At 37.3% G+C, this 14,696-nt stretch overlaps 4 protein-coding genes across 4 annotated transcripts; 3 read left to right on the top strand and 1 right to left on the bottom strand.

The window, feature by feature from the left end:
• Nucleotides 1-405: 405 nt before the first annotated feature.
• Nucleotides 406-1,847, top strand: LOC121266074 (putative pumilio homolog 8, chloroplastic). Its single transcript, XM_041169793.1, has 4 exons — nucleotides 406-822; nucleotides 935-1,103; nucleotides 1,407-1,570; nucleotides 1,709-1,847. The coding sequence occupies exons 1-3, from the start codon at nucleotides 572-574 to the stop codon at nucleotides 1,548-1,550; spliced, it is 564 nt and encodes a 187-aa protein (XP_041025727.1). The 5' UTR covers nucleotides 406-571; the 3' UTR covers nucleotides 1,551-1,570; nucleotides 1,709-1,847.
• Nucleotides 1,767-3,709, top strand: LOC121265650 (putative pumilio homolog 7, chloroplastic; the record flags this gene model as incomplete). Its single annotated transcript, XM_041169339.1, has 2 exons — nucleotides 1,767-1,967; nucleotides 3,453-3,709. Coding segments are annotated over 2 exons (333 nt in total), but the record flags the coding sequence as incomplete, so codon positions are not given.
• A 2,607-nt stretch (nucleotides 3,710-6,316) lies between these two features.
• LOC121264449 (probable serine/threonine-protein kinase WNK11) lies at nucleotides 6,317-7,778 on the top strand. The gene has a single exon (XM_041167617.1). The coding sequence runs from the start codon at nucleotides 6,775-6,777 to the stop codon at nucleotides 7,651-7,653; it is 879 nt and encodes a 292-aa protein (XP_041023551.1). The 5' UTR covers nucleotides 6,317-6,774; the 3' UTR covers nucleotides 7,654-7,778.
• A 649-nt stretch (nucleotides 7,779-8,427) lies between these two features.
• LOC121266246 (thymidine kinase a-like) lies at nucleotides 8,428-14,564 on the bottom strand. The gene is made up of 4 exons (XM_041170023.1): nucleotides 14,147-14,564; nucleotides 9,748-9,892; nucleotides 9,082-9,203; nucleotides 8,428-8,913 (listed from the first exon to the last, which is right to left on the bottom strand). The coding sequence occupies exons 1-4, from the start codon at nucleotides 14,467-14,469 to the stop codon at nucleotides 8,658-8,660; spliced, it is 846 nt and encodes a 281-aa protein (XP_041025957.1). The 5' UTR covers nucleotides 14,470-14,564; the 3' UTR covers nucleotides 8,428-8,657.
• Between the last annotated feature and the right edge of the window lie 132 nt (nucleotides 14,565-14,696).

Raw genomic sequence — 14,696 nt, 5'->3', positions numbered from 1 at the left:
CCTGTTTGAGGCGGCTTTTGCACTGCTGATCCTAGTCCTACTATACTAGTTCAAGTCCGCTCCTTGTGCAAGAATTATTATAAATATAGCAGAAAGCTGCCTTTTTTTTTCGAACGACTCTTCCCCACCTTCGAGTCTTCTTATTGTCGTTCTTGTTTCGTACGTTTCGCTCAAAAGTATCATGGAAAAAAATTTAATATTATAGGTGATAGAGATAGAACTGATCTTCATCTCGGTAACGAACTAGCTGCCATCTGGGGAACAATTCTTCCCAACAATGGAGGTATTGGTATGTCTACATACAATAGCTATGTTTTGTGTGTTTTAAAACGTCTATATTATGTATGTTTGTATGCGTGATATATGAATTATTATTATATGCAGGAAATTTTCTGGATGATTGCAATGGTGCTACGAACAATCAACAAAGTTGTGATCTTAATGTTGAATACTTCTTTGGGTGCAGCAGCAGCAGCCTTCCGAAATAATCCTGCTGGATTGAATGCAGCAACTAGTCTAGTGTCAGATATTGGATGGAGAGAGACCCTGAGAGAAGCAGCTACTGATTTTGATGCAGCAGCAGCAGCCACCCGAAATACCCCTGCTAGATGGAATGCAGGTATTCGAGGGTTACAAATTAGAGGGGGAGAGAGAGACCGTTAATCGAGAGGGAAGAGTATTCCAGTTGATGAATGACTTCGATAAGCATCCCATCTTTAATAAGCTAATCGAGTCGGCCGATGTCTCTGAGTTGCGGCGGATTGTAGCCAAGATAGTTTCGCAGCCTGAATCACTTATCAAGGCATCTCTTAATCCACATGGGTAATTTACCCTTCATCTTTAACTTGTTTTTTCTTTATGTGGCAGCATCTGTATGTTTTGTGCTTGTCATTTTGCGGAATTCATTGTCATGCAAATTTCATCGTTTGGGCAGCATAAAATCAGTTCGGAAGCTTATCAAAGTGCTTGGAAAGACAGGCTTGGTTTCTGATATGAATACAGCTATCTGCACTGGCAATGGATTCTATAGATTGATGATACATCCAATCGGATCTTCTGTTATATTTAGGTGTCTTGATGTAGCTAGTTCTGAGCATAACAAGGTAATTCCCATTTATTATTTGTTGAAATTACTGATTTAGATGCTATATATATTATGTACCCTTATTTATTTAGTTTCTTTAGAAAATAAAGAAACTTGAAGTTTGACTGAAATTTCTGTAAGGATCTGCAATATTGTGTTCGGAACATTGATTCACTACCCGTTGCCGTACTTGTAGTGTTTGAGAATTTCACATCCCAGCTAGTTTCTTATCATCAACAATACTCTTGAGTTTTATGAAGCCATACTGCATAATTTCTTCTAGTTTATTTTGCATCAATGTGACTTCGTCTTCCCTGTTCAGTTGCTATACGAAGCAGCCATAACGTACTGTCTCGAGCTGGCCAAACATGAAAGAGGATGCACAAACTTGAAAAAGTTCATCACATCTTGCAGAGGCCAAGGCAGACAACAACTCCTAGATTTTATTGCAGAACATTCGTTGTAACTCTCTCAGGATCCCACTGGGTACTTCCCATTAATCACTCATCTTCTGATCTATTCCTGTTTTAAACATAATTAATCCAAGTTATCTAACCTGGATTTTTGTGCGTTAAGTTCTGTGCTTTTTTGCATATTGAGTTGTTTAAATTTCGAGTGTTTCAGGAACTATGTATTGCAGCATGTCTTAGCATTTCATGATCCTGCCTTGACCGATTAGATCTGCTCTGTTTTGAGCGGCCACTATGTACAAATTTCTTTACGGAAAGGTGGCAGTCATGTGGTGGAGAGATGCTTACAATCTTTTGGCATGGAACATGTGCTTCAAGAACTTCTCAAGAGTGACAATATTCACGAACTCTTACAACTTGCTCGAGATCGATATGGGAACTACGTGGTCCAAACAGCGCTGACGGCCACAAAGGTATTATACATTTCGAATTGCATTGTCAGGGACGATATTGATGCTCATCTTGGACCTCTCCCAACCCCAAAAACTAGCTTAAGAGGTGAGGTTTTTCCTCACATTTATAAACTGACCACTAGTCCCTTTCACAACCAATGTGAGATAATCTCCCCCTCACACATCGGGCCATAGGTCGGAGCAGTGACAATTTGTTTCTCCCGTGAACTATTGAGCCTGACTCTTGGTAAATTTGAGCTTTGATACCAATGTTGGGTGGTCATGGGCCTCTCTCAATCCCGAAAGATAGGTCAAGAGGTGAGGTTTTTCCTCACACTTATAAACTGACCACCAGCCCCTTCCACAATCGATATGGGACAATTCCAACAATCTCCCCCTCGCACATCTGGCTCTGGGTTGGAGCAGCGACAACCCGTTTCTTCCACAGATTGTTGGGCCTAAATGTTGTAAACTTGGATTCTGATACCAATGTTGGGTGGTTTTAGTATTCTCTCAACCCCAAAAGCTAGTTCAAGAGGTGAGGCTTTCCATCACACTTATAAACTGACCACTAGTCCCTCCACAATCAATGTGAGACAATCCCAACAATCTTCCTATCACACATCAGGCCCTAGGTTGGAGGAACGACAACCAGTTTCTTCTGCGGATTGTTAGGCCTAAAACTGTTGGTAAACCTGGGCTTTGATACCAATGTTGAGTAGTCATAGGCCTCTCTCAACCCCAATAGCTAGCTCAAGAAGGAGGTTTTTCCTCACGCTTATAAACTGACCATCAGCCCCTTCTGCAACCGATGTGGGACAATCCCAACGGATATTACCTATTGAGAAATGTTTGTTTCACAAGGAGATGTCATAAAAGTAAAGTTTACAAACTGATATAGGATCTGCTTGAGGTTGCATTAGGAGTCTTAAAAAAATGCTTAAATAGCTTTAAAAACTCATTAATGACAAAATTGGGTTGTTTGGGTGTTACATATTAAAATACTTTTTAATCTCAAATAAATCAAAAAGTATCAAAATGACGTGTTTTTTTGAATAATACGGAACGTAATTCAAATTTTAAAAAGACTGTCAATGGACGAAAATATCCATATAACTTTTAGATAGTACAATTTTTAAACTTTCAAATATATGGTCATTATCTTAATTAAAAAAAATCAAATAATCGTCATTTCTACTTTAGAAAATATTTTTTAAATTTGTTTCCAAACAAATATAATATGTTTAAAAGTGTTTTAAACATATGATTACTAAAATGTAAATAATTTTTTAGTAGTAGAACTTATTACTTAAGAATTATAAGTTATAAGCCCTAAAATTATAAACTATATTTTCCACCGCAATCCAAAACCTGCACATAGTCTATCATGATACATCAAGTTGTAAAATTCTTATTGAAGTAGATCATCAGTAATATAATGTATCGTATTTAGCATAAATAGCTTCCAAATTAAAGTTGTGAATTTTTCCATTTTCTGTCTTCCAGCGTGCAGGTAGTCCCTCCCATGGAAGTCTTGTATGGCTCCTGAAACAGCATTCGAATGCTCTCCAGTCAGGTTACGGAAGCAATGTCATGAAGCTGATTTCAAGTGGGTTTCCTTCAGATGACTACGCCTGATTTGATTGCTGAATAAAGATACAACTTTGATCGTGAAAGTAGTAGTGTTCTATTTTTGTTGAGACTCTGTTATTTTTAATTGGAATTAGTTGAGTTGCTTCTTTGTAACTGACTAATATTTTAGTGTGAATACTATTAGGCTGCGCTTGAATGTTGAACTAAGTTGAGTTGAGATGATAAAATATTGTTAGAATATTATTTTTTAAGGTTATTATTATTTTGGGATTTGATAAAATTGAATTGTTTATTATATTTTGTGTTAAAATTTAAAAAAATTGTAATGATGAGTTGAGAGTAATTTAATTACCAAACAAAGCCTTAGTATGTCTGCGTGCTCTCAAGGGGACTGTATAGGTTGAAAGGTCTGATCTCAAGCGTCCTTTTTTTTTTTTTTTTCCTGTTATGTATTTGCAGTAAATTTGGGTATAAATATATTTCAAGCTGTTATCTTTAATTTTGTTATGGATATAGGATTTGTTATATATCCTATATAACAAATATAGGATATATAACAAATCAGATTAAGCGTGGAAATCAGATTAATTATAAGAAATCCCGTTATATATATCAAGCTATCTCCAAACGTGAATTTAATCATATTCTTAAAAAATTTTATATTAATGTAAATAGCAAAGAGAATGTTGGATTTAACTAGAAGGTTGAATACATTCTTTCCAAAGTATAAAAAGGGCCCCTTTAGCGGCAGCATAACGGCATAACTGACATTTTAAAAAGAAAAAGTGATACCGTCGTAAAGAAATTTTATAAAAGTAAACTCATTAAAGAAATTATCAGATAATTTTATAATCTGATATACCATAACAAATCATATTAATTTATTATATTTGAAATCTTCTATGACTCCTAAAACAGCATTTGAATGCTCTCCAATACTATTGCGGGATACTAACGAAATGATGCGGAGATTTTGATTTGTCGAGGACATATTAATTTATCTACTGCTCGATGAAGTACTAAAAAACAATGACTTTGGGGGCACGAACCTTGTGGTTAAGGACTAAGGAAAAATTTTGTGGTCTACATAGGCTCGCTTCTATAATAATATCGCTTTAAAATTTAAATCTTATAAATCAAATTATGCAATTATGTGAATGACGTGTAACGTAAAAGCCTTTAAATAATACTATTCTTTTAAAATTTGAGTTTTACAAATAAAATTATGTCATTTAAATTGTATGTGGTGTACGTAAAAGCCTTCAAATAATATTACTCATAAAATCTGATCATCTATTACTCACTAGAATTCGACTTGTTCGGACCCCTAGTTGAGAATACAAAATGAAAGAAGATTGGCATAGGCCGCAGTTAGACATAGTGGTGGTGGATGAGACTACAGCTGCACCTAAATTGTGGTCTTTTATCGTCGTGGAGAGAGACGCCTTAAGTTGGTTTTGGAGAAAATCCGGTCGTCTTGCTTCAGCATAGTATATATGTCCTACTTGTCGTTTAGGAAATATCGGGTGCAAGTCATGAATATTATGCTATATACATGGGTCAAGGAATACGACTCGTTTAATTAAACGGTTCAGATGCTAAAACTTTATCACGACCTATATAAATAATGGGTAACATGATATGAAGACCTGCTTAACCCATTTATTAATTAAATTTTATTGAATTAACCTAAACACGACCCGTTTAACCAGTTTAACCCATTTCATATAAATATGTTGAATTGAACCATATATTTATTATTTAACCCAACAATTAATATAATTTCATATACAATTCAATGATAACTATATAAATTATTTCCAATTACAATTGGATTCATGATAAAATATATTACTATCAATATCCAAACCAATAATATATAAGAAAATTAAGATTTTTATAAAATGAAATTACATATTAACAAAAAAAAATTAATAGTTTGAGATATTAATTAGTCAATACTAAAAATTATTAATATTACATCTCAATAACAAAAATATATCTTTATAAAATTTAAAAATCTAATTTATTATTGTTACACGTTTTACAAGTTGACTCGTAATTGATCTATTTATTAATCATGCTTTAATAGATCAATCTATTTTGACTCAGACTCATTTATATCAAACTCAAACTCATTTTTTTGCGTAAAAAAAGGAAATTGGGGTCGAAACTCAGAATTTATAGAATCGTAGATATACATGCATGAAAAAGTATAAATTTAATAATTAAGAAAACAAAATCAGCTGGTAATTATTAAAATAAATTATATATATATATATAGAGAGAGAGAGAGAGAGAGAGAGTTTCCTTTTAATTTTTATGAAATCGAATTATGATTATGCTAAATTAATGGTTGAAAAGTCCTATTGAGACGCTAAATAATATATACATATATATTACCACGCGTAGAGGGATTAATCTCCAAATGGCATGCATAGTACCACGCGTACGTAGATGATCAGGCGATCGAACGAAGTACGTACTACAGATACAATTGAATTACGTTCCACGTCCTTGATCAATATATGCATGCCAGCCAGATCGATCATTATAACAAATTCTATACATACCTGCAAAATCAATCCCTCTAAGTAAGGATCGAAGATCATCATGATCATGATAAGATATATCATACGATAAGTTAGAACGTATTCAAATCTTAAGTCAGATTCTATTGCTTAAGTTTAGCAGATCCTCCCAACTGTCCAATATTATCCACCCACTCCCCCTATTAAGCCTTAATTTCCCTTCTCGAATTCTAATTCTTATTCACCAATAACGAATTAGTAGATTTCTCAAAAAGGAAATCCTTGATTTATTAACCCTAATTCTTTTCCTACTAGAACTGGTGTGTTTGTGTGTGTGTGTGTGTATATATATATATATATATTCACGAGCCTTTAGATCTGCCTAAAAGCTTCAATCTCCATTGTTTATTCTGGTCTTTTGTTCATTCTTTCGCTTGATCTCTTTGTTCTCTCATTGATCGATCTCGTAAACATGTTTTGCCACCGTCTGTATCTGAAGGAAGCTCGCACTGCTTACTTCTTAGTGATTTGTTCTGCCTCAGTGTTCATTTAATACTCGAGATCATCAGACTCATACATATTCCCTTTCCTCGTTTTCGATCTCCTCCATTCTTAAACACATAAGATTTCTTGCCTTGTATATTTTCTTCTCGTTGTTTGTTTCTTGGGCTTTCGACGGTGGGTCGAGTTTTTTCTCGTCAAACATGCCGTACGTTAGATCAGATCCGTCCGACAAAGACGCCGAGCCGTTCGTGGAGGTTGATTCAACGGGACGGTATGGGAGATACGGTGACTTGCTCGGTGCCGGAGCGGTGAAGAAGGTGTATCGAGCTTTCGATCAAGAAGAGGGAAGAGAGGTGGCTTGGAACCAGGTTTTGTTGATAAGGTTCTTGGATGACAAGGCGATGTTGGACAGGATACGCAAGGAGGTTGTTTTGCTGAGAACTTTGAACAACGACAACATTATCACATTGTTCAGTTCATGGATCGATCAAGAGCACAAAACGTTGAACTTCATTACCGAGTTTTGTACATCCGGAAATCTGAGGGAGTATAGGAGGAAGCATCCGAACGTCTCGATCATGGCCCTGAAGAAGTGGTCGAGACAGATTCTGAGGGGTTTGGAGTATCTCCATTTGCATGAGCCATGCATAATTCACAGAGATCTCAATTGCAGTAATGTTTTTATCAACGGCAATAATGGAGAGGTGAAGATTGGAGATTTGGGGTTAGCAGCAGCGACGGGAAAGGACCATATGGCACATTCCATTCTCGGTACGCCGGAGTTCATGGCGCCGGAGATTTACGATGAGAATTACACGGAGAAGGTGGATATATACGCGTTTGGGATGTGTGTGCTCGAGTTGGTGACAATGGAAATCCCGTACAGTGAATGCGACAGTGTGGCCAAGATATACAAGAAGGTGACATCTGGGGTGAAGCCTCGGGCAATGAACAAGGTTAGCGATTTGGACATGAAAGGGTTCATTGAGAAGTGCCTTGCGCCACAGTCTGAGAGGCCATCTGCCTCTGAACTCCTCGAAGATCTCTTCTTTGCTGGACTTGATGATGAAGAAAACTAATGATATAATTAGCTTTAGATTTTTGCTTTCAGAAGTGTACAGTTATAGTCAGACTTTGTAGCCGTTCCCTTCATGTTCATATTTAATTAATAATAAATTAAAGTTTGATGGTCTCTGTACGTAATATATAATTCTTGTTGCAAAGCACAGCTCTGCTAGATGTCAATTGCGAAATCTATGAAACGTTTCACTTAGTAATTGGTTGGTTATTGATCGGATATGCAGTGAAGAACCGAACATATTTAATGATCAGGCGCTTAAACAGTTGTCACCAAAACCTTAATCTATAGTTTTTTGGGAAAAAAAGTGTGAAGTTCATAGAAGACTGAGCTATGATCCATCTCTCAAAGGCACTCTCATTTGTTAGGACCAACTGATATTGAATGATCTAACTTACATAATTAGAATATTATATATAGTTCCAATGATTATGAGGAACTTATTATGTGATGGATCTCAACTTTAATTTCACAAGAACTCTCTCTTTTCAATATATGTTTATTGATGGGATGTCGGGGTCTGAAGGGAAAGAGGTTGAAGGGGACTTGGAGAGGGTGGTAAGGCAAGCTGTTGGTGGGTACTGATTGAAGATGGACTGGCTATCATTTTAGTTTGAATTGGTGATGCACAAGCGAAGGCCAGAAAGTGGAAATCCTCACAAGGTCTTGAAGCAATCTGGAACAGAAGTAAGAACTGTAACATTGATTAATATCATAAAGAAAACAAAGAAAAGGAAGAAGAACTGAAACATGAATGTGAAATAAAACCTGATCGTTTGAAATCCACATCACCAGAATCTTCAATTTCCCAGAACGTCTATTGATGGTAGTTGAAGTTTCAATCAAACATTCTCCACGTGAATAGATTTAAACATATGTACATCTATAGTATGTGCCTAAGAAATAACGTTCTTAACGCCAATGTAGTTCCAGAGTCTTAACAAATTGTGAAGACTACTTGCGAAGGAATATTAGGAAATCCTGATTCCTACCAAGTAGTTTGCACTACGCAAGAGAGACGCAATCATCTTTCCGAGATTCCAGCACGGTCCTTGCAGCTTCGATGACTACTTGTCCACTAACATAATGCTGTCGACAAACAGGCATGTAGACATCAGCCCCGCCAATCAGTTCTGTCTGTTTCTCCTCTGTTTTCCTTAAGGTGAAGAAAGCACGTTTTTTACAAAGTTCACAACGAGCAGTTAATTTGGTCACAGAATCAGCAAGGGGAATTATATCTAACACAGAACCAAAGCTCCTCCTGCCAACAATATATTTATTCACCATCAAAGAAGTTTCAAGCAATGTAATTTCCATGAAAACAAAAAAATCGTATGAATGTTGGTAGCTTCTACTTGGGAAATAAATGAAAAAAAGTAACGAACATAAAAACTTCTTTATGTTAATGGGGGCCCTATTTAAATAATACCTCAAATAGTCACCATCTAGTCCAGCAACTATTACTGTTTTTCCATCACGATCAGCAGCTACACGGCAGAAGTCATAAAGGTCCTCAAAGAATTGAGCTTCATCAATACCAATCACATCTAACTGTCACCATATACATGCAATGATAAAGTATCACTCCTAGAGTACATGAAAGACTGATGAAAGTTAATTGCAATAATCTAAACAAGAAAACCCTTGAGGTCAAGACAAAGGTTCATGATCTGTGGATGATTGCACACAGCTACGTCATTTCAAATTGAGATAATACTAGGCCACACAAATCACTAACACGTTATTGAGATAGAACACTTATTAAAAACCACAATAACTTCATTTCAAACCTCTCTTTATCTTTGGATGAATCCTTTTTTCTTCCAACAAAAAACATGTGTTTGGATGAATGCTCATGTTCCCACCATTTTTAGTTTTCAGGACTTTATTGTTCTTGTTTCTTTTGTTAATTGGGTGTATCTTTTGTATACTCTCTGTGTACTTGGCAGTACCCTCATAGTTTTCCATTAATAACATTATTAACTAAAACAAAAACAGTATGTCATACCAATCAAGCTAACAATTCTGTACAATTATTTAATATAGTACACTTGCTCCTTATACGTAGTTTCACCAAATTGGGGCATTAAAGTACCTGATCATATGCGTCAGGACCAAACTTTTGTCTGAATGATGATAAATCTGCTAAGGCCCAACATGGCAGTTTCACCCCATCATGTGTCACAATTGTATCCAATCCATATCTCGTATCCTTATTTGATTTTATTAAAGCCACACTTCTGCAAAACAGGCAGCATAAAAGGTGAGTAATGAAATCATAAGAAAAATACTAATTTTTTTTTTTTTTATACAAGTAGGACAATTCTAAAAATACTTAAAAATTGGCATCAAGAAGTAGGGTAATGTTATGTGAACAGAACATTTGGCGTTTGTCAAGTTCCCATCATTGTGTAATGGGATGCTTCACGTTCTTTAAATATGTGATACCCCATATGATATGGATAAGGATAGGTAGTATATGAGATCTCACTTTGCTTGGAAATGAGCAATTCTTGCTCTTTCTAAGGTTCCAATGGGGCTCCAATTGTATCACTGACTAGTCCTTTTAGAGTATAGGCTATGTGGTTTGGGCTTCTATTGGAGCGTTACAAATAGTATCAGAGCCAGGTTCCCAACTAGAAATGTGGGACTTGAGCCGTGCCCCTATAATGGACAAGCCCAACGAAGACGTTGAGAATTTAAGAGGGGTAGATTGTGATACCCTATATGATATGGATAATGATAGGTGGTGTATGAGATCCCACATTGCTTGGGAATGAGAAGTTCTTGCTCTTTATAAGGTTCCAATGGGTCTCCAATTGTATCATTGACTAGTCCTTTTGGAGTGTAGGCTATGTGGTTTGGGCCTTCTATTGGGGCGTTACAAAATATCTCTTGAAGTAACAATAGCACCTACGAGCTATGACTCTAATAGCTCCCACAGTTGCGTATTTGTTCAAATCCTAAGTGTTACAGATTATGTGGAATGCATGACAAATAAATAGAATACTGATCTCTCTCTAACTCTCAAAAATATAATTCCATTACCTACATAAGATCCTAGGGTGCTCAAGAAAATAACATCAGGTTCAAGATTCTGGCCCTGAAGCATTATCTTCATCTTAAATCAAGCAGCATAATATGAAAGGACCTGAGTTTAGAGGCTTAGAATAAGAAATGGGATCGCAAACTCATTTCCACTTTATCTAATCTCCCAACTTATTTCTTATCTCTATTTCCATTGCCTGTTTGGGTGGCAAATAGGATCAAGAAGTTATTTCGAGCTTTCATGTGGGGTGGTCTGGGGGAGGAAAACAAATTCATCTTGTTAATTGGCATAAAGTTTGCTCCCCAATCTCGAGTGGAGGATTGGGTGTGCGCAATTTGAGAACCTTCAATAAAGCGTTATTGGGAAAATGACTATGGAGGCATCACTTGGAGGAGTCGTTGTGGAAGGAAGTTGTTGACTCTAGACACGGAGGTGCTTGGGGAGGTTGGTGTACCAATGTAGTTCCCAGGGGGGGGGGGGGGGTGTTATGGTGTGGGTTTGTGGAGATATACTAGGGGGGGCTAGCAATGTTTCGAAAACAATATCCGTTTTGTGGCTGGACAGGGCACTAGAATCAGGTTTTGGCAGGATGTTTGGTGTGGAGAGGGCCTTCCTAGCTCTCTATAGTATTGCAGTTAAGAGGGAGGCTTCGGTGGCTGATTTGCTTGTGTTTACCCATAGTTCTCATCAGTGGAATATCCTATTCACTTGGGATAACCATGACTGGGAATTGTCTACCGTTTTAGAATTTTTCAGCTTGATATACTCCTCAGGAAGTATAACGGCACAGGGTGATAGGATTCAATGGAGGTCGAGTGGCAGCAAGAAGTTCACAATCAAGGCATATTATAAAATATTGGCTTCACAAGACAATGTATCTTTCTTGTGGTAAAGCATTTGGAGGTCTCGCGTACCTTCCAAAGTGGCTTGTGTGGACTGTTGCTCTTGGGAATATTCTAACCACGGACAACTTAAGGAAGAGGGGACTCATTGTGATGGATTAATGCTATTTGTGCAAAAAACATAGAGAATCAGTGGACCATCTATTATTGCATCGTGAGGTGACAAGAGCGTTGTGGAATGAGATATTTAGTAGAGTGGATGTTGCTTGGGTTATGCCATCAAAGGTGGCTGATTTGCTTGTTTGCTGAAAGGGTATCCAAGGCTGTCCCCAGGTGGCAGCAGCATGGAAGAGGATCCCGTTGTGCATTATGTGATGTATTTGAACGGAAAGGAATGCGGGTGCTTTGAAGATAGGGAGCGAACAATGGCGGAGCTTCAAAATTTTTTTCTACACACTTTACTCCTATTGTTTTCAGCCATTGTGCTTAATGGAAACAATGTGCATGATTTATTTTCTTTAACTAAGCGCTTTTAGAATGTATTTAGGCATTTCTTCTATATACTCCCTGTGTACATGGGTCATGCCTATTTTCATTCATATCAATAAAACTGACTTCTTACTTATCAAAAAAAAACTTAATTCCATCTCTCTTGCTTTTAACTTGTTATCTATAGTTGGAGACAATTAGAAAAAATGAGTCAAAGATCTGAGAATGCTCTGACTTGTTGCTTACCATTCCCCTAGCAATCAGAATATTTTAACTGAGAAAGTGTATCCTTGAATGATTCCTAAATAATATGGAGCCCATAGGGAGTGACTACACAATATATCTTTAGTAGATACAACAGCTATCATGGGAAGGGGTGTCTAAAAAAACTTCAAAATTTCATAGAACTCCAATTGTATGACATGCAACCCATTATTGTGATGTAAACAGGTTGACATATATACTTGAACTTGCAAACATTTTAGCTGAATTGTTTCTGTACACGGTGCTCATAAATTGGAAGAAACCAATTTTCTTCGGCACACATCAAACAGCTTTTTACGGTCCTGCCTTGCCAGTTAAAGGATCGTCCAATTCTTTATCTTTCAGAAAGAAAACCCAAAGGTTTTAGGCGTACAGCTTCTATATCCCTCAAATAGTCATGCTTTGCAAGAGATAGAACTTCACTTGAAAAATGCTCCTTTACACAAAATGCCACTTGAATCAGGAACATAGTCTGTGTCCTTTAAAATTAAAGTCATTCCCCTAACCATCTTGTAACTCTGGAGATTGTTTAGGAGATTTAAAGAAAAATTGCAACCCATTTCGAATTTCTATCCTGCTATCACAGGGCTCCTTTATGACCCTTGATTCCCTAATCACAGTCCTAAACTCTGCAGCACTGTCCCGCAACCCAGAGGTGCCATAAGCATCAGCCAAAACCACATACTTTCGAGGACTTCCTGGTTCTAATCCAAAAAAAAAAATTCTTTGCTGCAAGCTTAAACAAGTCCAGTCTCCATGAATCCTACAAGCCCCAAGCAAAGCACCCCACATCACTGAATGCCCTTTACAAGGTGAGTTTAGAAAAAAAATTCATATACCTAATGCTATCTGCCATAAACGATAAAATTCCAAAATCTCTCAACTTTTCGATGCTGGCCATAATCAGAACTGAAGGCAGTCCATGTAACAAGATTCCTAGTTAAATAAATGTCAATTATTTGATTTCCATAACATAAATAAACTACCGCATTTAAGTACATGTCCATGAAAACACCATTGACAGCAACAATTCCCTATTCAGCGCTTTATCATAATACGTGAGCCTGCTTCCCATGCTCCAGCGTTGCCAAAGTGGCTCAGGCTTTGATGACTGATGCAAAGGTATATTGGTCTGGCATAAAACCAGTCGATCTCATCTTGCAAGATAGATCCCTTCTTCAAGCCCTCTTTGCACATACCCTGCAATCATTGCATTCCAAGAGACCAAGCTTGTCTCCAGCAATTTACAAGACGGCACGTGAGCAGTTACTAGGTCCCCCTGATTTCACATATTAGTCTTCAAATATTCTCAGGGATCATACCTAACAACAACCATTTGCACACGGATTATCTTCTCCCCTTCTTATACTCCTTCCTAAATATGAACTCCTGCAACAGGAGCATAGGTCTCTGGCTCCACTCGCACTCTAGGAGTCCACAAAAGCCTGACAGATTCCTTCAATCTTCCCAAGACAAAAAGAACCTTTAATGTTTCATCCAATTGACGATAACCTTTGTACGGCACAATATATCAAGTGACCAAGTACATTCCCAAAGTCTACTCCTTTTCTGTTGCAAAGAATAATAAACAGATGGCAGCCCCTTAAACAATGAGATTTACAATAATGATGATACATACCACGATATGCATATAAATATGTAAAATTTTCCCTCAGATGGTGAAATATTTAAATTACCCAATCCAATATTGAACTTAGATATCTCATCTTTGACACAAACACAAACACCACCCACCGAGAAAAGCAACATTTGATAAACAACCCACGAAAAATGAAGCTAAAAAATTCAGCATTTAAAACAGAAACTGGTATAAAAAAAGGGTCCAAAACCTGCCATTGCTGCTCTCAGACTGAATCCTGCGAAGAAGCGAGGTGGTTTTTCCGGAGAACATCGGGCCAACGATCACGTGAATCTCACCAGTCGACGACGGCGGAGCCACCTCCACGTGCATGCCACGATTTTGGATTGAAAGAAATGCGGATTTGGGAGAAAATATCGCGGATTTTAGAGGGAGAAAACTGGGGTGTCGGAAAGTTGTGCTGTTGCATGGATGGGATTTGGAGGCGAACGAGAATAGTGCAAAAGGAGTGGGTTTGGGGATGGCTGAGAACGTTGGGGTTAGGAAGGACTTCATTACTGAAACAGCAAACATGTATTTTGCTGCATATGGAGGAAGAGGGACGGAAGAGCCTGAAGAGGTTTCTAAGGGTTTATGCTTCTACTATTACAAGTCAATAATATTACTTGGTCTGTACGCGCTGGCTGTCTGTGTTTGTAGTAGAGATGATCTGGACCGTCCCTCGATACCTTGCCAATTAGGCTATCTGATTGTTCAACACCACGTGTTTATTTCTTCCTTATATTTTAACCAACAATCAC

Source organism: Juglans microcarpa x Juglans regia, chromosome 5D (genome assembly GCF_004785595.1).
Source record: "Juglans microcarpa x Juglans regia isolate MS1-56 chromosome 5D, Jm3101_v1.0, whole genome shotgun sequence".
Lineage (NCBI taxonomy): Eukaryota > Viridiplantae > Streptophyta > Magnoliopsida > Fagales > Juglandaceae > Juglans > Juglans microcarpa x Juglans regia.
This window is presented reverse-complemented; position numbering and strand designations above follow the sequence as displayed.